At 50.1% G+C, this 22,439-nt stretch overlaps 1 protein-coding gene across 3 annotated transcripts in view; it reads left to right on the plus strand.

Moving 5' to 3' along the window:
• The window catches only part of appl2 (adaptor protein, phosphotyrosine interaction, PH domain and leucine zipper containing 2), a 271,692-nt gene that overhangs the window by 210,157 nt on the left and 39,096 nt on the right, over positions 1-22,439 (plus strand). For all 3 annotated transcript variants that reach the window (XM_072471949.1, XM_072471947.1, XM_072471948.1), the window contains one exon: positions 13,891-14,065. In XM_072471949.1, coding sequence (XP_072328050.1) covers positions 13,891-14,065 — 175 coding nt within the window. The remainder of the gene's footprint in view (positions 1-13,890; positions 14,066-22,439) is intronic.

The raw sequence follows: 22,439 nt of genomic DNA on the forward strand, positions 1-22,439 counted from the left end.
ACAGGCAATTCTGGATTTGGTGATGTTCAATGAGGCAGACTTGATTAGGGAACTTGAGGTGAAGGAACTCTTAGGGAGCAGTGACCACAATATAAGACCATAAGACATAGGAGCAGAATTAGGCCACTCGGCCCATCGAGTCTGCTCCGCCATTCAATCATGGCTGATATTTTCTCATCCCTATTCTCCTGCTTCCTCCCCATAACCCCTGGTCCCCTTATTAATCAAGAACCTATCTATCTCTGTCTTAAAGACACTCTGTGAATTGGCCTCCACAGCCTTCTGCGGCAAAGAGTTTCACGGATTCACCGCCCTCTGGCTGAAAAAATCCCTCCTCATCTCTGTATGATAGAATTTACCCTGCAGTTTGAGACGGAGAAGCTGCAATCAGATGTAACAGTATTACAATTAAATAAGGGTAACTACAAAGACATGAGGGAGGAGCTAGCCAGAGTTGATTGGAAAAGGAGCCTTGCAGGGAACACATTGGAACAGCAATGGCAGGAGTTTTGAGGGGTTATTCGGGAGGCACAACAGAAACTCATCCCAAGGAGGAGGAAACATGCTAAGGGGAGGACAAGGCATCCATGACTAATGAGGGAAGTCGAGGACAGCATAAAAGCTAAAGAAAAAGCATACACAGTGGGCATTAGTGGGAAGCCTTTAAAAGCGAGCAGAGGACAACTAAAAAAAACAATAAGAGGGGGGAAGATGAAATATGAGTGCAAGCTAGCTAGCAATATAAAGGAAGATAGGATGAGTTTTTTCCAATATATAAAAGGTAAGAGAGAGGCAAAAATAGGCATTGGACCACTGGAAAATGTGGCTGGAGAAGTAATAATGGGAAACAAAGTATTGGCAGACGAGCTGAATAGTTACTTTGCATCAGTCTTCACGTTGGAAGACACCAGTGAGATGACAGAGCTCCAGGAGAACCAGGGGGCAGAGGTGAGTGCAGTGACCATTACTAAGGAGAAGGTTCTGAGGAAACTGAAAGGTCTGAAGGTGGATAAATAACCTGGACCGGATGGACTACACCCCAGGGTTCTAAAAGAGATAGCTCAGGAGATTGTGGAGGCATTGGTGGTGATCTTTCAGGAATCACTGGAGGGGGGAAGAGTCCCAAGGACTGGAAAGTGGCTGATGTAACCCTTTTTAAGAAGGGAAGGAGGCAGAAGACGGGAAATTATAGGCCGGTTAGCCTGACTTCCGTCATTGGTAAGGTTTTAGAACCCATTATTAAAGATGAGATCGCGGAGTACTTGGAAGTGCATGATAAAATAGGATTGAGTCAGCACGGCTTTGTCAAGAAGACGTCATGCCTGACAAATCTATTAGAGTTCTTTGAGGAAGTAACAAGGAAGTTAGACAAAGGAGAACCAATGGATGTGATTTATTTAGATTTCCAGAGGACCTTTGACAAGGTGCCACATAGGAGACTGTTAAATACGTTAAGAGCCCATGGTGTTATGGGTAAGATCCTGGCATGGATAGAGGATTGGCTGACTGGCAGAAGGTGGAGAGTGAGGATAAAGGGGTCTTTTTCACGTTGGCAGCCGGCGACTAGTGGTGTGCCTCAGGATCTGTGCTGGGAGCACAACTTTTCACAATATACATTAATGATCTGGAAGAAGGAACTGAAGGCACTGTTGCTAATTTTGCAGATGATACAAAGATCTGCAGAGGGGCAGGTAATATTGAGGAAGCAGGCGGGCTGCAGAAGGACTTGGACAGGCTAGGAGAGTGGGCAAAGAAGTGGCAGATGGAATACAATGTGGAAAAGTGTGAGGTTATGCACTTTGGAAGGAGAAATGGAGGCATAGACTATTTTCTAAATGAGGAGATGCTTAGGAAATCAGAAGCACAAAGGGACTTGGGAGTCCTTGTTCACGATTCTCTTAAGGTTAACGTGCAGGTTCAGTCGGCAGTTAGGCAGGGAAATGCAATGTTAGCATTCATGTCGAGAGGGCTAGAATACAAGACCAGGGATGTACTTCTGAGGCTATATAAGGCTCTGGTCAGACCCCATTTGGAGTATTGTGAACAGTTTTGGGTCCCATATCTAAGGAAAGATGGGTTGACCTTGGAAAGGGTCCATAGATTATCATAGAATTTACAGTGCAGAAGGAGGCCATTCAACTCATCGAGTCTGCACCGGCTCTTGGAAAGAGCACCCAACCCAAGGTCCATACCTCCACCCTATCCCCATAACCCAGTAACCCCACCCAACACTAAGGGCAATTTTGGACACTAAGGGCAATTTATCATGACCAATCCACCTAACCTGCACATCTTTGGACTGTGGGAGGAAACCGGAGCACCCGGAGGAAACCCACGCACACACGGGGAGGATGTGCAGACTCCGCACAGACAGTGACTCCAGCTGGAATCGAACCTGGGACCCTGGAGCTGTGAAGCAATTGTGCTATCCACAATGCTACCGTGCTGCCCAACTCAAGTCCAGAGGAGATTCACAAGAATGATCCCTGGAATGAAGAGCTTGTATATATAAATGATTTGGAGGAAAATGTAACTGGTCTGATTAGTAAGTTTGCAGATGACACAAAGGTTGGTGGAATTGCGGATAGCGATGAGGACTGTCGGAGAATACAGCAGGATTTAGATTGTTTGGAGACTTGGGCGGAGAGATGGCAGATGGAGTTTAATCCGGACAAATGTGAGGTAATGCATTTTGGAAGGTCTAATGCAGGTAGGAAATATACAGTGAATGGTAGAACCCTCAAGAGTATTGAAAGTCAAAGAGATCTAGGAGTACAGGTCCACAGGTCATTGAAAGGGGCAACACAGGTGGAGAAGGTAGTCAAGAAGGCATACGGCATGCTTGCCTTCATTGGCCGGGGCATTGAGTATAAGAATTGGCAAGTCATGTTGCAGCTGTATAGAACCTTAGTTAGGCCACACTTGGAGTATAGTGTTCAATTCTGGTCGCCACACTACCAGAAGGATGTGGAGGCTTTAGAGAGGGTGCAGAAGAGATTTACCAGAATGTTGCCTGGTATGGAGGGCATTAGCTATGAGGAGCGGTTGAATAAACTTGGTTTGTTCTCACTGGAGCGAAGGAGGTTGAGGGGAGACCTGATAGAGGTATACAAAATTATGAGGGGCATAGACAGAGTGGATAGTCAGAGGCTTTTCCCCAGGGTAGAGGGGTCAATTACTAGGGGGCGTAGGTTTAAGGTGAGAGGGGCAAGGTTTAGAGTAGATGTACGAGGCAAGTTTTTTACGCAGAGGGTAGTTGGTGCCTGGAACTCGCTACCGGAGGAGGTGGTGGAAGCAGGGACGATAGTGACATTTAAGGGGCATCTTGACAAATACATGAATAGGATGGGAATAGAAGGATACGGACCCAGGAAGTGTAGAAGATTGTAGTTTAGTCGGGCAGCATGGTCGGCACGGGCTTGGAGGGCCGAAGGGCCTGTTCCTGTGCTGTACATTTCTTTGTTCTTTGTTTGTTCTTGTCGTATGAGGAACGGTTGAGGACTCTGGATATGTACTCGTTGGAGTTTAGAAGGTTGAGGGGGGATTTTATTGAAACTTACAGGATACTGCGAGGCCTGGATAGAGTGGACGTGGAGAGGATATTTCCACTTGTCGGAAAAACTGGAAGCAGAGGACACAATTTCAGACTAAAGGGTCCATCCTTTAAAATAGAGATGAGGAGAAATTTCTTCAGCCAGAGGGTGGTGAATCTGTGGAACTCTTTGCCGCAGAAGGCTATTGAGGCCAAATCACTGAGTGTCTTTCAGACAGAGATAGATAGGTTTTTGATCAATAAGGGGATCAGGGATTATGGGGAAAAGGCATGAGAATGGGGATGAGAAAAATATCAGCCATGATTGAATGGCGGAGCAGACCCGATGGGCCGAGTGGCCTAATTCGGCTCCTATGTCTTATGGTCTTATGGGAAGTGCAGGGATGAAATAAAAAAGGAAATAAGGAAATTAAAAAGAGGCCATGAAAAAAGATTAGCAAATAAAGTTAAGAAAAAACCCAAAGATGTTTTACCAATTTATTAATGGTAAAAGGTTAATCAAGGGAAATGAAGAAGGGAGGTTGTATGGAGATGCAGAAGATGTGGGAAGGGTTTTAAATGAATGTTGTGCCTCCATGTTTACAAAGGATATGGATGATGCAGATGTAATAATCATGGAATTTACAGGCCGAAGGATGCCATTCGGAAAGAGCACCCCACTTAAACCCACACCTCCACTCTATCCCAGTAACCTTTTTGGACACGAAGGGCAATTTAGCGTGGCCAATCCAACTAACCTGCACATCTTTGGACGATGGGAGGAAACCGGAACTCCCGAAGGAAACCCATTCAGACGCGGGGAGAATGTGCAGATTCCGCAGACAGTGACCCAAGCCCGGAATCGAACATGGGACCCTGGAGCTGTGAAGCAACTGTGCTAACCACTGTGCTACTGTACTACCCAGGAGAAAGACTGAGATATTGGATGGGATAATTATAAAGTGAGAGGAAATACTTTAAGGGTTAGAATCCTTGAAAGTTGATAAGTCACCAGTGTCAGATGGATTGTTTCCAAGGCTACTGAAGAAGGTCAGGGTCGAGATAGCAAATGCTCTGAGATTTTCCAGTCCCCTCTAGATACAGGGAGGTACAGGAGGACTGGAGAAATGCAAACGTGGCCCCATTGTTTAAAAAGGATCAAAGGAAATGCTGAACAATTATAAGTCAGGTGGTCTTACGTCAGTGGTAGTGGTAGTGGCACTAATCCTGAGAGATCGGCTTAACTCTCACAAAGAAAGGCATGGACTAGTTAAGGATAGTCAGCATGGGCTTCTGGTGGCGGCCAAGGACTGAGCAGTCGCTTATTTGGTAGCTCCCGCTCGTGGTGGACTTTAGGAACCTTTTCCCCCGACGTGTGGGAGATTTGATCGGAAAAATTGGAGATTGGTGAGGTAGAGAGGAGGAATCCCCCACCGGTTTATGGAGTCGGGGACCAAACGTGGTCTGCAAAGAAGAGATTGTTGGGCAAAGAAGAGAGTGGAGTCTGCAGGAAATTATGGCGGAGGCTCAGGAGCTGGAATTGCCGGCCCTGTGGCCAACAGAGCATCTGGTGAAATTCCTTCAGGAGAGCTTCACTAAGCAAAGACAGGAGTACCTGGACCCGATTAAGACGGGGATTGATCGGGTGGTGCAAAGATTGGAAGCCCAGGACTGGTGATCCAGAAGGTGGCTGAGCACGAGGACCATCTAACCACGATGGCAATGGAGATGGATCTGATGAGGAACCACCAGAAAAGGCAGCAGGAGAAGGTGGAGGATCTGGAGAACAGGCAAAATTTGAGGATCGTTGGCCTCCCGTAGGACATCGAGGAATCGGGCACAGGGCATATGTTCGAGAAGCTGCTGGGCGAAGGTGCATTTGCTCGACCCTTGGAAGTGAGCAGGGCGCATAGAGCACTTGCGAGGAAGCCGTGGATAAATGAGCCGAGGGCGATGATATGGGAGAATAACGAGCTGCGCATTTGCCAGGACTTGGGTGCAGAGCTGGCCAAAAGAAGTGCGAGCTTTAACAAAGTTAAATCAGCCTTCTTCAAGAAGGGGGTGAAGTTCAACATGCTGTACCCAGCTCGTTTGTGAGTCACTTATGAGGGTCAAGAACTTTATTTTTGATCGCTGGATGAGGCGATGAACTTTGTTAACAACAGGGGACTGGCAGGTGATGGAGGACATTAAACTTGGGGTCGAGTAACTTTGTACCTATGCTGCTAAATTTCTTTTCTTTGTGGGCTGTGTTTGTCGTGTTTTTGTACCAGGGTTTTTGGGCAGTTGCTCAGTTTTGTATGCGGGTTAATTTTGTTCTTGTGGGGGTTGGTGGGTGGAATTTTCTTCTTTGTGTTTGTTGGGGATTGTGATGTTTTGCACATGTATGTTCGAGCGGGAGGAGGGAAATCAGTGGGGGGTAGGATGCTTGGCACCATGGGAGGGTGCTTCCAGGCTAGCTGGGTGGGCTAGCTCACGGAAGCGCAGTGGGGCGCAAGCAGGTGACTAGTTTAATATGGGGGGTTGGGATTGTTTTGTTAGTGGGGGGGGGTGGTAGGGACTGGCGTGGGGGGCAAATAGGAGGTTGAGGACGGTGGGCGCCCGAGGGCTGGACTAAGAAGGGTGATGGTTGATCGGCGGTGGGGAACCAACCAGGCTGATCACATGGAACGTGAGAGGGCTGAATGGGCCGGTCAAGAGACTCACGTATTCGCTCATTTGAGGAGGTTGAAGGCGGACGTGGCAATGTTAGTTGCGCCTGAGGGTAGTGGATCAGACAAGGCTGAGGAAGGGGTGGGTCGGGCAGGTATTTCATTCGGGGCTAGAATAAAACTAAGAGGGTTGCGATCTTGAGGTAGGGAATATAGTGACGGACTCATGGGATAGGTATATCATGGTGAGTGGGAAGCTGGAGGGGATGCCGGTGGTACTCGTGAATATTTACGCGCCAAATTGGGACGACGCAGAGTTTATTAGGTGGGTGTTAGGAAAGATTCTGGACCTGGACTCGCATAAGCTGATCATGGGGGGGGTGGTGGGGGGGGACGACTTCAATACGGTCATTGATCCGAGGTTGGATCGGTCGAGCTCAAGGACAGGGAGGGTGCCAGAGCTAAGTGTACTCCCGGATTGATTTTTTTCATTTTGGACAGGGCTTTACTTGGGGGGGGAGGAGGGAGGGGGGGGGAGGGGAGGGGAGGGGGGAGGGAGGGGGGGGAAGGGGGGGAGGGGAGGGGGGAGGGAGGGGGGGGGAAGGGGGGGGAGGGAGGGGGGAGGGGAGGGAGGGGGGAGGGGAGGGAGGGGGGAGGGGGGAGGGGAGGGGGGAGGGAAGGGGGGGAGGGGGGAGGGGGGGAGAGGGAGGAGGGGGGGAGGGGGAGGGGAGGGAGGGGGGGAGGGGGAGGGGAGGGAGGGGGGAGGGGAGGGAGGAGGGGGGAGGGGAGGGGGGAGGGGAGGGGGGGGAAGAGGAGGGGAGGGGGGAGGGGAGGGGGGAGGGGAGGGGGGGAAGAGGAGGGGAGGGGGGAGGGGAGGGGGGGAAGAGGAGGGGAGGGGGGAGGGGAGGGGGGGAAGAGGGGGGGAAGAGGGGGGGAGGGAGGGAGGGGGGAGGGAGGGAGAGGGGGGGAGGGGGGAGGGGAGGGAGGGGAGGGGGGGGAAGAGGGGGGGAGGGGGGGAGGGGGGGGAAGAGGGGGGGAGGGGGGGAGGGAGGGGAGGGGGGGGAAGAGGGGGGGAGGGAGGGGAGGGGGGAGGGGGGGGAGGAGGGGAGGGGGAGGGGAGGGGGGGAAGGGGGAGGAGGGGAGGGAGGGGGGGGAAGGGGGGGAGGGAGGGGGGGGAAGGGGGGGAGGGGGGGAAGGGAGGGGAGGGGGGGGAAGGGAGGGGAGGGGGGGAGGGGGGGAAGGGAGGGGGGAGGGGAGGGGAGGGGGGAGGGGGGGAGGAGGAGGGGAGGGGGGGGTGTGTGGATACCGAGTATTCGACGATTGTTATGTCGGACCATGCCCCACACTGGGTGGATTTACGGATGAGCAAGGAGGGGGGTCAGCGCCCGGAATGGAGACTAGATGTAGCACTGCTATCAGATGAGGGGGTGTACGGGCAGGTGAGGGAGGCCATTCAGAACTTTTGGAGATAAATGATACGGGGGGGGGGGAGTTTCGGCAGCAACGGTGTAGGAAGCGCTGAAGGCAGTGGTTAGGGGGGAGCTAATTTTGATACGGGCTCATAGGGAGAAGGTGGAGCGGGCAGAGATGGATTGGCTGGTTAGGGAGATTCTCCAGGTGGACAGAAGATATTCTGAAGCCCCGGAGGCGCGATTGTTGAAGGAGCGGCAGAAGCTGCAGATGGAGTTTGGTCTGTTATCCACAGGAATGGTGGTGGGGCAGTTGTGGAAGGCGAGGGGGGCGGTATATGAGTATGGGGAGGAGGCCAGTAGGTTTCAGAGGTGGCAGAGAGCAGGGATTGAGAGGCTGGGGGATCTATTTATTGATGGGGGCTTTCCATGTTTAGAGTTGAGGAGGAATTTGAGCTGCCGGGAGGGAATGGGTTTCGATATCTGCAGATAATGCGCGAAGGCAGGTTTCGACCTTTCCGCTTCTACCGCCACAGGGGATACAGGACAAGGTAGTTTCTAGAACAGGGGTGGGTGAGGGGAAGGTATCGGAAATCTATAAAGAACTTATGGAGTGGGAGGAAACCCAAATAGGTGAGCTGAAGCTTAAATAGGAAGATGAGCTTGGAGGGGAGGTACAGGCAGGTCTGTGGGAGGATGCTCTGAGCAGAGTCAGCACGTCCTCACCATGGGCCAGGTTCACCCTCATTCAATTCAAGGTGGTTCACCAGGCACACATGACGGTGGCCCGGATGAGCAGGTTTTCTAGGGTGTAGGACAGGTGTGTGAGGTGCGTGGGAGGGCCCCCAAACCATGTCCACATGTTTTGGGCATGTCCGAAGCTTTGGGGATACTGGCAGGGATTTGCAGATGTCATGTCCACGGTGTTAAAATCGAGGTTGGCGCCGAGTCCAAAGGTGGCGATTTTTGGAGTGTCGGAAGATCCAGGAGTCCAGGGGGCAAGACAGGCTGATGTTTTGGCCTTTGTCTCTGCCTCCTTGGTAGCACGGAGATAGATATTGCTAGCGTGGATGGACTCAAAGCCTCCAAAATCAGGGTTAGCGACATGGCTGGGTTTCTTAGACTTGAGAAAATTAAGTTCGCCCTGAGAGGATCAACGTTGGGGTTCGTTTGGAGGCGCCGTTTATCGACTTCTTCGGAGAAAGTTAAACTGCCAGCAGATTCAATAAGTGGGGGGTCGGGGGGGGGGGGGTGCGTTAGGGAGAAAGGGGGGGAAGTTAGGCTATTTTGTGTCTAGAGTAGGCGGGAACAGTGGGAGATGGAGGGATGTGTTATGCACTGAACAATGTTTACATTTGTATTTGTATCGTTTTTTTGTTATAAACCCATAAATGCCTTAATAAAATGTTTTTTTTAAAAAAGGATAGTCAGCATGGATTTGTTAAAGGAAGATTTGCCTCACAAATTTGATTTACTTCTTTGAGGTAGTGAAAAGTAGGGTTACATAGATACATAGAAGGAGAAGGAGGCCTTTTGGCACTTCGAGCCTGCTCCACCATTTATCACGATCATGGCTGATCATCCAACTCAGTAGCCTAATCCGGCTTTCACCCCATAATCTTTGAACCCATTCGTCCCAAGTTCAATATCTAGCCGCCACTTGAATATACGCAATGCTTTCGCATCAACTACTTCCTGTGGTAATAAATTCCACAGGCTCATCACTCTTTGGGTGAAGAAATGTCTCCTCATCTCTGACTGAAATGGTTTACCCTGAATCCTCAGACTGATCCCTGGTTCTGGACATGCCCACCATTGGGAACATCTTCCCTGCATCTACCCTGTCTAGTCCTGTTGGAATTTTATAAGTCTCTATGAGAACCCCCCTCAATCTTCTGAACTCCAGCGAGAACAATCCTAACCTAGTCAATCTCTCCTCATATGACAGTCGCGCCAACCCTGGAATCAGTCTGGTAAACCTTCGCTGCACTCCCTCGAGAGCAAGAATGTCCGTCCTCAGGAAAGGAGACCAAACCTGCACACACTATTCTAGGTGTGGCCTCACCAAAGCCCTATACAATTGCAGCAACCCATCCCTGCTCCTGTACTCGAAACCTCTTGCAATGAAGGCCAACATACCATTCGTCTTCTTTACCGCCTGGTGCACAAGGGCACCCAGGTCCCGCTGCACACTCCCCTCTCCCAACTTACAACCATTTAGGTAGTAATCTGCCTTCCTGTTTTTGCTTCCAATGTGAATAACCTCACACTTATCCAAATTATACGATATCTGCCATTGATTTGCCCACTCGGCCAACCTGTCCAGATCATGCTGTAGGATCTGTGCATCCTCATCACAGTTAACCCTCCCATCCAACTTGGCATCATCTGCAAACTTTGAGATGTTACATTTTGTTCCCTCATCCAAATCATTAATATATATTGAGAATAGCTGGGTCCCAGCACCGACCCCCGTAACACCCCACTAACTACCTGCCAATTTGAAAAGGACCCATTAATTCCTACTCTTTTTCTATCCACCTTAATACACTTCCCCCAATCCCATGTGCTTTAATCTTGCACAATAATGTCTTATGCAGGACTTTGTCAAACGAATGATGAAGGTAGTGCAGTGGATGTTGTGTGCATGGATTTTAGGAAGGTGTTTGACCAGGTCCCACATGTCAGTTTGGTCAAGAAAGTAAAAGCCCATGGGCTACAGGGTAATGTGGCAAACTGGATAAAACGTTGGCTTAGTAACAGGAAACAAAGGGTAATTGTCGATGGCTGCCCTTGTTAATGGAAAGTTGTTTCATGTGGTCCACCGGGCTCGGTGTTGGGACCCTTACTGTTTGTGTTATATATTACCAATTTGGACGTGAACATAGGGGACATGATTGCAGACAACATGAAGATTGGCCGATTGGTGGGCAGTGCCAAACGGTCGATATTCATTACCTATGTCACGTTTGCTTACTTTAATACGAAAGTCTTATCAAATACTTGGTCTTATGATCTTACTTGAATGTTGCTCACAGGAAGAGAGGGCAATGTGCATATCAGGTGCAAACTTCAGCTTGTTCCTTTGTGCCTTTCTGAGGACGGAAAATCCAACCTCGCACATGTAGATTGTTGTCAAGGGTAATAGCAACAAAATGCTTGTTTTACTCAGCACTGGATACTCCTGGGAGATGCTACTCCAGAATGCTGACAACCTCATGGGCTTTTGGCACCAGGTAACACAGGTCAGTTGCAGCAGCGTAGTCTTTTCATTTGGAGTCAGCTATGAGGCAATAACTGATTCTGGGGTCTCAACCTCAAAAGGAATTTTTCACCCACCACTTCTCTTTCAAAATCTGAAACTTATCCTCTCATTTGCCAGTACTTCTCTGCATAAAACACAATTGTGCTTTGCACGCTTATTTTCATTGGCACAATTGAGAAAACCATACCTCAAGAAATCATCTTTATACTGCTTTGTTCCGAGTTAAGTTTCTTCTTTGTAGGCTGTTCACCAGATGCCCTGGAGCTCTGTACAGAACTAACACTAGCACTGCTCTGTCCTGCTGTGGACTCTACTGAGCAGCTCTCTCCAGCAGATTCTGTTGTGAGATCCTGTCCAGTAGGTACCCTGCCTATTTGTGTCTCAGGTCGTCTCTTACTTGTAAGAAAACAATTCATCCATCATCACAGTCCACTTGCCTTTCTTGCCAGGAGCTGGAAAATGGAAGAATCTCTCCTCCGTGATTTGGTGCCAAAAGCACGTAAATGGAGGTACTTGACGTTAAGTGTGCGAGCAGGGCGCGTGACCAGCTCAGTGCTGCTGCTTCTGGATGGAAGAGTGCACACAGGCTCATTTCTTTTCATTGAAAAGCTGGCAATGCCGCCATTTTCAATAAAAATGCCAGTAGTGCCCATTGGACAATTCTGCAGCAATCGGGACCACCGCGGGAATGCTCCGTGACCCTCCCGATAACCGTCCACGACCCACCCGCATGTCACAACCCTCACTTTGAAAAACCTTGGTGTGGAAGATAGCTATAATCACCAAAACGATATAAATGGGTTGGTAGCATGGACGAGAAAGTGACAGATGGAATTTAACACAAGAAGTGTGAAGTCATGCATTTAAGAAGGCCAAACAGCTACAGGGAGTACTCAATAAATGGGAATATACTAAGAGGGGTAGATGAAATGAGAGATCTTGGTGTGCAAGTACACAGGTCCCTAAAGGCAGCAGTTCAAGTAGACAAGGTTGTAAAGAAAGCATATGAAATGCTGTCCTTCATTGTCAGAGGTATAGAATATAAAAGTAAAGATATAGTGTGGGAATTTTATAAAACATCGGTGAGGCCACAACTAGAGTATTGTGTGTAGTTCTGGTCACCACATTATAGTAAGGATGTAATTGCTCTGGAGAGAGTGCACAAGAGATTTACAAGAATGTTGTCAGGCCCAGAAAAGTGTAACAAAGAGGATAATTTGGATAGGATGGTGTTCTTTTCCTTGGAATAAAGAAGGCTGAGGGGTGACTTAATTGAGATGTACAAAATTATTAGGGGATGAGTGGACAGGAAAATATAGTTTCCCTTGGTGGAGAATTTTAGAGCCAGGGGACATAGATTCAATATAAGTGACAGAAGAAAAAGTGGAGACATGAGGAAGATATTTTTTACGCAGTGGGTAGTGGGAATCTGGAATTCGCTGCCTGAGTTGGTGGTGGAGGCAGACACCCTAAACTCTGTAAAAAGTACCTTGATCAGCACCTTGAGTGCTCTAAGCTACAGGGCTATGGACCGGATGAAGGAGGAGATGGATAAGAAAGGGCACCAGGGTGCCCTCGGGTTGCCATGGACAAGATGAACCTAATAACCTCCTTCTGTGCTGTAACATTTCTATGGTTCTAATAACAATTTGTATATATCACACCTTCATAATAAGAAAACACCCCATGGGGCTACAATTGAGTGCAATCAGACACAAGTTGACACTACAGTAAAGAATATTTGGAGGGGGCTGGGGGACGGTTTAGCTCAATTGACTGGTTCGTGATGCAGAGCAAGGATAGCAGCACGGGTTCAATTCTCGTACTGGCTGAGGTTGAGGCCTTTTCAATCTTGCCCCTCGCCTGAGGTGTGGGGAACCTCAGGTTAAACCACCACCAGTCAGCTCTCTCCCTCAAAGGGAAAAGCAGCCTATGGTCATCTGGGACTATGGTGACATTGTTTGAAGGTTTGACTCCAAGCTTGCTTTAAAATGTAGATTTTAAAGAGGAGAGGGTGGAAAGGGAGCAGAGTCTAGGGAGGGGATTTTTGAGTTTAGCACTAAAGGCATGACCGTCGTTGGTGCAGTGAGTATGCGTGAAAGGCCAGAGTTGAAGGAACACAGATTTCTCAAAGGATTGTGGGGCCAGAGAGGTTCCAAAGACGGGGAGGAGCAAGGCCATGGAGTGATTTGACCATAAGCATGAGAATTTTGAATTTAAGCTGTTGCCAGATCAGGAGCCAATTCAGGTCAAGCACATGGATGTTGCGGACTTTGGCGAGTGAGGATGTGGGGAAGCAGATATTTGGATGAAATCAAGTTCACACAAGTTGGAAGAAAGGAGACTAATCAGGAGAGCATTAAAATAGTTGAGTTTAGAGGTAGAAATTTGTTTGTGAATTAGTAAACTATTTTATTATACAATGTTTATCATTTAATTTTGAAAGGTTGGAGAAGTGCAGGGTCATGTGTAGAAACCTGACACCCAATTCAAGTCACAAGGGCCCCCAGGCTTCACTGCAGTATAATTAGATATTGGGCATTCCTGAGAGAAACTTTACTGACGTACCTGAGAATATCTCGGGCTGATTTCAAACCTGTAACCAGTACATTGAAACATAGCACAGGGGTAAACTAGGAGGTGCCTCACTGGGAGGTTAGAATTAGATGGGAAGTCTTTTGGTTGGATTCAGATGGAAGGCCTGCCAGTTGGAATCGGAGAGGCTACAGATTTGAAAGACTATTCTCCTTTACTGACAATGAACCAACAAGGGCACTGGCGCTGTTTTGAGTTCACATCGACTCTGTCTTCTGTGACAGTGCATCTTGGGTTGGTCATTGAAGGACATATCCTGAGGGGTCTGCACTCAAAATGGTACCATTTTGCATTTTGCAATATCGTTACAATCGTAACTTTAAAACCACTGATTTAGATTTGCCTTTAGGTGCAAAAATGTACAGAAATTGTGGAATAAGATTATTAAGTTTTATAGTACCAACATTCCAACACATCTAACATTTAATTCTTTTGCAGATTTGCTTCTGCACCAAGTGTTTACAGTCAGGTTTTTAGGCTCAATAGAAGCGAGAACCGACCAGAGTAATGAGTTGATCTATGAGACAATGAGGCAGGTTTTGGCCACACGGGCAATCCATAATGTCTTCCGTATGACGGAGTTTCAGATGGTTGTCAGCTCACAGGATCTGAGGTAAATCATCGTACAACTGCTTCTGTTATAAAACTTTTAACTACAAACTGCACTTTCCTTTCAGCCCAAGACTTGACTTTTGGAATATTAATTTGAATATTTCATATCAGACTATGCAATGTGTGCACGATTCAGTAAAACACTATGTTCAGCTTTGTGTTTAAAGGTGAAAGTAAATTATGACATGTAAGTTGACCCCCTTTTTTGGATGGATTTTTCAGGGCTTCACAGGTCGACTTGTATGCTGATACCTTCGGTAGTTAGATTAAAACATGCTTCTGCTTTCAGAATTTGGACTTTTAATGTTTACTGTATGTTTCTCAACAAAGAACAAAGAAAAGTACAGCACAGTAAGAGGCCATTCGGCCCTCCAAGCCTGTGCCGACCATGCTGCCCGTCTGAACTAAAATCTTCTACACTTCCGATATCCGTATCCCTCTGTTCCCATCCTATTCATGTATTTGTCAAGATGCCCCTTAAACGTCACTATCGTCCCTGCTTCCACCGGCAGCGAGTTCCAGGCAACCACTACCCTCTGTGTAAAAAGACTTGCCTCATACATCTCCTCTGAACCTTGCCCCTCGCACCATAAACCTATCCCGCATAATAATTGACCCCTCTACCCTGGGAAAAAACCTCTGACTATCCACTCTGTCTATGCCCCTCATAATTTTGTAGACCTCTGTCAGGTTGCCCCTCAACCTCCGTCGTTCCAGTGAGAACAAACCGAGTTTATTCAACCTCTCCTCATAGCTAATGCCCTCCATACCAGGCAACAGTCCAGGGTCCCAGGTTCGATTCCTGGCTTGGATCACTGTCTGTGCGGAGTCTGCACGTCCTCCCCGTGTGTGCGTGGGTTTCCTCCGGGTGCTCCGGTTTCCTCCCACAGTCCAAAGATGTGCAGGGTAGGTGGATTGGCCATGTTAAATTGTCCTTAGTGTCCAAAATTGCCCTTAGTGTTGGGTGTGGTTACTGGGTTAAGGGGTTATGGTGATAGGGTGGAGGTGTGGGCCTCGGTAGGGTGCTCTTTCCAAGAGCCGGTGCAGACTCGATGGGCCGAATGGCCTCCTTCTGCACTGTAAATTCTATGAAATTCTATGAAACATCCTGGTAAATCTCTTCTGCACCCTCTCTAAAGCCTCCACATCCTTCTGGTAGTGTGGCGACCAGAATTGAACACTATACTCCAAGTGTGGCCTAACTAAGTTTGTATACAGCTGCACCATGACTTGCCAATTTTTATACTCAATGCCCCGGCCAATGAAGGCAAGTATGCCGTATGCCTTCTTGACTACCTTCTCCACCTGTGTTGCCCCTTTCAGTGACCTGTGGACCTATGCACCTAGATCCCTCTGACTGTCAATAGTCTTGAGGGTTCTACCATTCACTGTATATTCCCTACCTGCATTAGACCTTCCAAAATGCATTACCTCACATTTGTCCGGATTAAACTCCATCTGCCATCTCTCCGCCCAAGTTCCCAAATGATCTAAATCCTGCTATATCCTCTGACAGTACTCATCGCTATCCGCAATTCCACCAACCTTTGTGTCGTCCGCAAACTTACTAATCAGACCAGTTACATTTTCCTCCAAATCATTTATATGTACTATGAACAGCAAAGGTCCCAGCGCTGATCCCTGCGGAACACCACTAGTCACAGCCCTCCAATCAGAAAAGCACCCTTCCATTGCTACTCTCTGTCTTCTATGACCTAGCCAGTTCTGTATCCATCTTGCCAGCTCACCCCTGATCCCATGTGACTTCACCTTTTGTACCAGTCTGCCCTGAGGGACCTTGTCATCAATCATCTTTGTGACCTCCTCGAAAAACTCTTATCAAGTTAGTGAGACACGACCTCCCCTTCACAAAACCGTGTTGCCTCTCGCTAATATATCCATTTGCTTCCAAATGGGAGTGATCCTGCCTCGAAGAATTCTCTCCAGTAATTTCCCTACCACTGACGTAAGGCTCACCGGCCTGTAGTTCCCTGGATTATCCTTGCTACCCTTCTTAAACAAAGGAACAACATTGGCTATTCTCCAGTCCTCCGGGACATCACCTGAAGACAGTAAGGAGCATTGTACAAATTGTGAACAAAACAAGACAATGGAGATGGGCAATGAGATCATGGAACGAGTGCTGGGAACTCAGGAGACCGAGACAAGAGCAGGCAGCATATGTGCAATCCAGCCTTTGAATGTCTCAGCCACCCTGATAACAGTGTGCTTGCGTAAAAAGAGTAAAAAAGATGCAAAGACCCCCAATCTTATGACCCAGAGCGGGACGCCATATTTGAGAAGGTTCCCAGGCAGGAGACCGGGAGAGGGGTCAGCAAGAGGTCCCAGGCCAAAGACAGGGAGAGGTGTCAAGAAGAGGTCCCAAGCCAGAGACCGGAAGAGAATGCAGGCCGGAGTAAGGGAGAGAGGTCAGGAAGAGGGCGCAGGCCGGAGTAAGGGAAAGGGGTCAGGAACAGATCCCAGACAGGAGACCGAGAGAGGCATCAGGAAGAGAACCCAGGCTGGAGGCAGGAGAGGTTTCAGGAAGGCAACCAAGGGCAAAGACAGGGATAGGCATCAGGAAGAGGTCCCAGGCAGGAGACCGGGAGAGGCATCAGGAAGAGGTCCCAGGCAGGAGACAGGGAGAGGCGTCAGGAAGAGGTCCCAGGCAGGGGACAGGGAGAGGCATCTGCAAGAGGTCCCAGACGGGGAGAGGCGTCAGGAAGAGGTCCCAGACAGGAGACAGGGAGAGTCATCAGGAAGAGGTCCCAGACAGGAGACCGGGGGAGGCGTCAGGAAGAGGTCCCAGGCAGGAGACAGGGAGAGGCGTCAGGAAGAGGTCCCAGGCAGGGGACAGGGAGAGGCATCTGCAAGAGGTCCCAGACGGGGAGAGGCGTCAGGAAGAGGTCCCAGACAGGAGACCGGGAGAGGCGTCAGGAAGAGGTCCCAAACGGGGAGAGGCGTCAGGAAGAGGTCCCTGACAGGCGAGGCGTCAGGAAGATGTCCCTGACAGGCGAGGCATCAGGAAGAGGTCCCAGACAAGAGCGATGGGGAGAGGCGTCAGGAAGAGGTTCCAAACAGGAGACAGCGAGGGGCGTCAGCAAGAGGTCCCAGACAGGAGACAGGGAGAGGTGACAGGAAGAGGTCCCTGACGGGAGACAGGGAGAGGCATCAGGAAGAGGTCCTAGACAGGAGACGGGGAGAGGCGTCAGGAAGAGGTCCCAGACAGGAGACAGGGAGAGGCGACAGGAAGAGGTCCCTGACGGGAGACAGGGAGAGACGTCAGGAAGAGGTCCCTGACAGGAGAGGCGTCAGGAAGCAGTCCCCGACAGGAGAGATGGGAAGAGGCGTCAGGAAGACGTCCCAGACAGAAGACAGGGAGAGGCGTCAGGAAGAGGTCCCAGACAGGAGACCGGGAGAGGCATCAGGAAGAGGACCCAGGGGACTTCCGGGTGCGGCGATGACCAGCTAAGTCGCACGTTTCGGCAGCTCCCGGTGGAACGGACTTTTGGGCTCTTAATAAGAGCCCCAACGGCAATTTTAACGGCTAGAAGCACTGTGCGGTAAACCAGAAGGGAATCCCCCCTGGAAACGGATGGAAAAAGGAGAGGGAAGTGGCCAGATTGCAGTGGATCCTTTGGAGCAGCGACAAGGAAGGCAAGCAAGAACCTGGCGACGGAAGGTGGCAGTTTAACATGGGGCCCTGAACAAAAAGAGTTTTTGAAATGTTGCGTGGAAGAACTTAAAAAAGAAATGAAGAAGGAGCTGTTGGCCCCGATATTACAGGCGATCGAAGGGCTAAAGGATGAGCAAAAGACCCAGGAGCGGGAGCTTCGGGTCGTGAAGGCAAAGGCTGCCGAGAACGAGGACGATATACAGGGCCAGGTGGTGAAGACGGAGATGCACGAGGCACACCATAAACGATGTGTGGAAAGACTGGAGGTGCTGGAGAATAACGCGAGGAGGAATAATTTAAGGATTCTTGGTCTTCCTGAAGGAGCAGACGTCGGGGCATATGTGAGCACGATGCTGCACTCGTTAATGGGAGCGGAGGCCCCGACGGGTCCGCTGGAGGTGGAGGGAGCATACCGAGTGATGGCACGAGGACCGAGAGCAGGAGAAATTCCTAGAGCCATAGTGGTGAGATTCCACCGTTTTAAGGACAAAGAGATGGTCCTTAGATGGGCAAAGAAAACTCGGAGCAGTAGGTGGGAGAACGCGGTGATCCGCGTATATCAAGACTGGAGTGCGGAGGTGGCGAGAAGGAGGGCGAGCTTTAATCGGGCCAAGGCGGTGCTTCACAAAAAGAAGATAAAATTTGGAATGCTGCAACCGGCAAGACTGTGGGTCACATATCAAGGGAGGCACCACTATTTTGAGACGGCGGATGAGGCGTGGACTTTTATTGTGGAAGAAAAACTGGAATAAGCGGGTTATTAAAAAATAACGTTTGAAACAAAGTGGTGGGGCGAGTATGGGGGGCGAAGAGGGGGGAAAAAGATGAGTTTTATGTTATTAATCCTGCGATGCGGTAACTTTTCTCTCTTCCACAGGTGGTGGTGGAGGGAGGAAGGGAGGTGGAGGAGATGGGGCATTGGCCATGGGGGGCGGGGCCAAAAGGGAAACGCGGGCTTTGTTCCCGCGCTATGATAATCATGGCGGGAATAGGGAAGCAGGAAGGAGGGGGCGTCGCACGGTGCGAGCCGAGGTCACGGGGGGAAGCCGAGGTCGGCCAGAGTTTGCTGACTTCTGGGAGCAACATGGAGGGTGTAACTACGCTAGTGGGGGATCTAGCGGGGGGGGTGGGAGGGGGGAGTTACTGGGTTGCTGCTGCTGGGGAGAGGGGGGAGCCGGAATGGTGTGGGGTGGGCGGGGGGGCACCGCCTGGGGGGGACACAGCTGCGTGGGAACCGGGTGAGGAGCTGGAAAAAGGGGATGGCTAATCGACAAGGGGGGGGTAAAAAGCCCCCAACCGGGTTGATCACGTGGAATGTGAGGGGGCTGAACGGGCCGATAAAGAGGGCACGAGTACTCACACACCTTAAGAAACTTAAGGCAGACGTGGTTATGTTACAAGAGACGCACTTGAAACTTATAGACCAGGTTAGTCTACGCAAGGGATGGGTGGGGCAGGTGTTTCATTCGGGGCTAGATGCAAAAAACAGGGGGGTGGCTATACTAGTGGGGAAGCGGGTTATGTTTGAGGCAAAGACCATAGTGGCGGATAGCGGGGGCAGATACGTGATGGTGAGTGGCAAATTACAGGGGGAGGCGGTGGTCTTGGTAAACGTATATGCCCCGAACTGGGATGATGCCAATTTTATGAGGCGCATGCTAGGACGCATCCCGGACCTAGAGGTGGGAAAGTTGGTAATGGGGGGAGATTTTAATACGGTGCTGGAGCCAGGGCTGGACAGGTCAAGATCCAGGACTGGAAGGAGGCCGGCTGCAGCCAAGGTGCTTAAAGATTTTATGGAGCAGATGGGAGGAGTAGACCCGTGGAGAGTTAGCAGACCTAGGAGTAAGGAGTTTTCGTTTTTCTCCTATGTCCACAAAGTTTATTCGCGAATAGACTTTTTTGTTTTGGGAAGGGACTTGATCCCGAAGGTGAGGGGGACGGAGTATACGGCTATAGCCATTTCGGATCACGCTCCACATTGGGTAGACTTGGAGATAGGGGAGGAAACAGAAGGGCGTCCACCCTGGAGAATGGACATGGGACTAATGGCAGATGAAGGGGTGTGTCTAAGGGTGAGGGGGTGCATTGAAAAATACTTGGAACTCAATGATAACGGGGAGGTCCAGATGGGAGTGGTCTGGGAGGCGCTGAAGGCAGTGGTTAGAGGGGAGCTGATATCAATAAGGGCACATAAAGGAAAGCAGGAGAGTAGGGAACGGGAGCGGTTGCTGCAAGAACTTCTGAGGGTGGACAGGCAATATGCGGAGGCACCGGAGGAGGGACTGTACAGGGAAAGGCAAAGGTTACACGTAGAATTTGACTTGCTGACAACGGGTACTGCAGAAGCACAGTGGAGGAAGGCACAGGGTGTACAGTATGAGTATGGGGAGAAGGCGAGCAGGTTGCTGGCCCATCAATTGAGGCAAAGGGGAGCAGCGAGGGAAATAGGGGGAGTGAGGGATGAGGAAGGAGAGATAGAGTGGGGAGCGGAGAGAGTGAATGGAGTGTTCAAGGCATTCTATAAAAGATTATACGAAGCTCGGCCCCCGGATGGGAAGGAGAGAATGATGTGCTTCCTGGACCGGCTGGAATTTCCTAAGGTGGAGGAGCAGGAGAGGGTGGGACTGGGAGCACAGATCGAGATAGAGGAAGTAGTATTAGGAATTAGGAGTATGCAGGCGGGGAAGGCTCCGGGACCGGATGGATTTCCAGTCGAATTTTATAGGAAATATGTGGACTTGCTTGACCCGATACTGGTGAAAACCTTTAATGAGGCGAAGGAAAGGGGACAGCTGCCCCCGACTATGCCGGAGGCAACGATATCGCTTCTAAAGAAGGAAAAAGACCCGCTGCAATGCGGGTCCTATAGACCTATTTCCCTCCTAAATGTAGACGCTAAGATTCTGGCCAAGGTAATGGCAATGAGGATAGAGGATTATGTCCCGGGGGTAGTCCATGAGGACCAAACTGGGTTTGTGAAGGGGAGACAGCTGAATACGAATATACGGAGGCTGCTGGGGGTAATGATGATGCCCCCACCAGAGGGGGAAGCGGAGATAGTGTTGGCGATGGATGCCGAGAAAGCATTTGATAGAGTGGAGTGGGATTATTTGTGGGAGGTGTTGAGGAGATTTGGCTTTGGAGTGAGTATATTAGATGGGTACAGCTGCTGTATAGGGCCCCGATGGCGAGCGTGGTCACGAATGGACGGGGGTCTGCGTATTTTCGGCTCCATAGAGGGACGAGGCAGGGATGTCCTCTGTCCCCATTATTGTTTGCACTGGCGATTGAGCCCCTGGCAATAGCATTGAGGGGTTCCAGGGAGTGGAGGGGAGTACTCGGGAGGAGAGGAACACCGGGTATCTCTTTACGCGGACGATTTATTGGTGTATGTGGCGGACCCGGCGGAGGGGATTCCAGAGATAATGCGGATACTTGGGGAGTTTGGAGAATTTTCAGGATATAAGCTGAACATGGGGAAAAGTGAACTGTTTGTGGTGCATCCAGGGGAGCAGAGCAGAGAAATAGAGGACTTACCGCTGAGGAAGGTAACAAGGGACTTTCGCTACTTGGGGATCCAGATAGCCAAGAATTGGGGTACATTGCATAGGTTAAACTTAACGCGGTTGGTGGAACAGATGGAGGAGGACTTCAAGAGATGGGACATGGTATCCCTGTCACTGGCAGGGAGGGTACAAGCGGTTAAAATGGTGGTCCTCCCGAGATTCCTCTTTGTGTTTCAGTGCCTCCCGGTGGTGATCACGAAGGCTTTTTTCAAAAGGATTGAGAAGAGTATCATGAGTTTTGTGTGGGCCGGGAAGACCCCGAGAGTGAGGAAGGGATTTTTGCAGCGTAGTAGGGATAGGGGGGGGCTGGCGCTACCGAGCCTGAGTGAGTACTACTGGGCCGCCAACATCTCAATGGTATGTTAGTGGATGGGAGAAGAGGAGGGAGCGGCGTGGAAGAGATTGGAGAAGGCGTCCTGTAGGGGGACTTGCCTACAAGCCATGGTGACGGCGCCGTTGCCGTTCTCACCGAAGAAATACACCACAAGCCCGGTGGTGGTGGCTACTCTGACAATTTGGGGGCATTGGAGACGGCATAGGGGAAAGACGGGAGCCTCGGTGTGGTCCCCGATAAGAAATAATCATAGGTTTGCTCCGGGGAGAATGGATGGGGGATTTGGAACATGGCAAAGAGCAGGAGTAACACAATTGAGAGATCTGTTTGTAGATGGGACGTTTGCAAGTCTGGGAGCGCTGACCGAAAAATATGGGTTGCCCCAAGGGAATGCATTCCAGTATATGCAACTGAGGGCTTTTACGAGGCAACAGGTGAGGGAATTCCCGCAGCTCCCGACGCAGGAGGTGCAGGACAGAGTGATCTCAAAGACATGGGTGGGGGACGGTAAGGTGTCAGACATATATAGGGAGATGAGAGACGAGGGGGAGATTATGGTAGACGAGCTGAAAGGGAAATGGGAAGAAGAGCTGGGGGAGGAGATTGAGGAGGGGCTGTGGGCTGATGCCCTAAGTAGGGTAAACTCATCGTCCTCGTGTGCCAGGCTAAGCCTGGTACAATTTAAGGTGTTACACAGGGCGCATATGACTGGAACACGGCTTAGCAAATTTTTTGGAGTAGAGGATAGGCGTGCGAGATGCTCGAAAAGCCCAGCGAATCACACCCACATGTTCTG

This window comes from Scyliorhinus torazame, chromosome 13 (assembly GCF_047496885.1).
Source record: "Scyliorhinus torazame isolate Kashiwa2021f chromosome 13, sScyTor2.1, whole genome shotgun sequence".
NCBI lineage: Eukaryota > Metazoa > Chordata > Chondrichthyes > Carcharhiniformes > Scyliorhinidae > Scyliorhinus > Scyliorhinus torazame.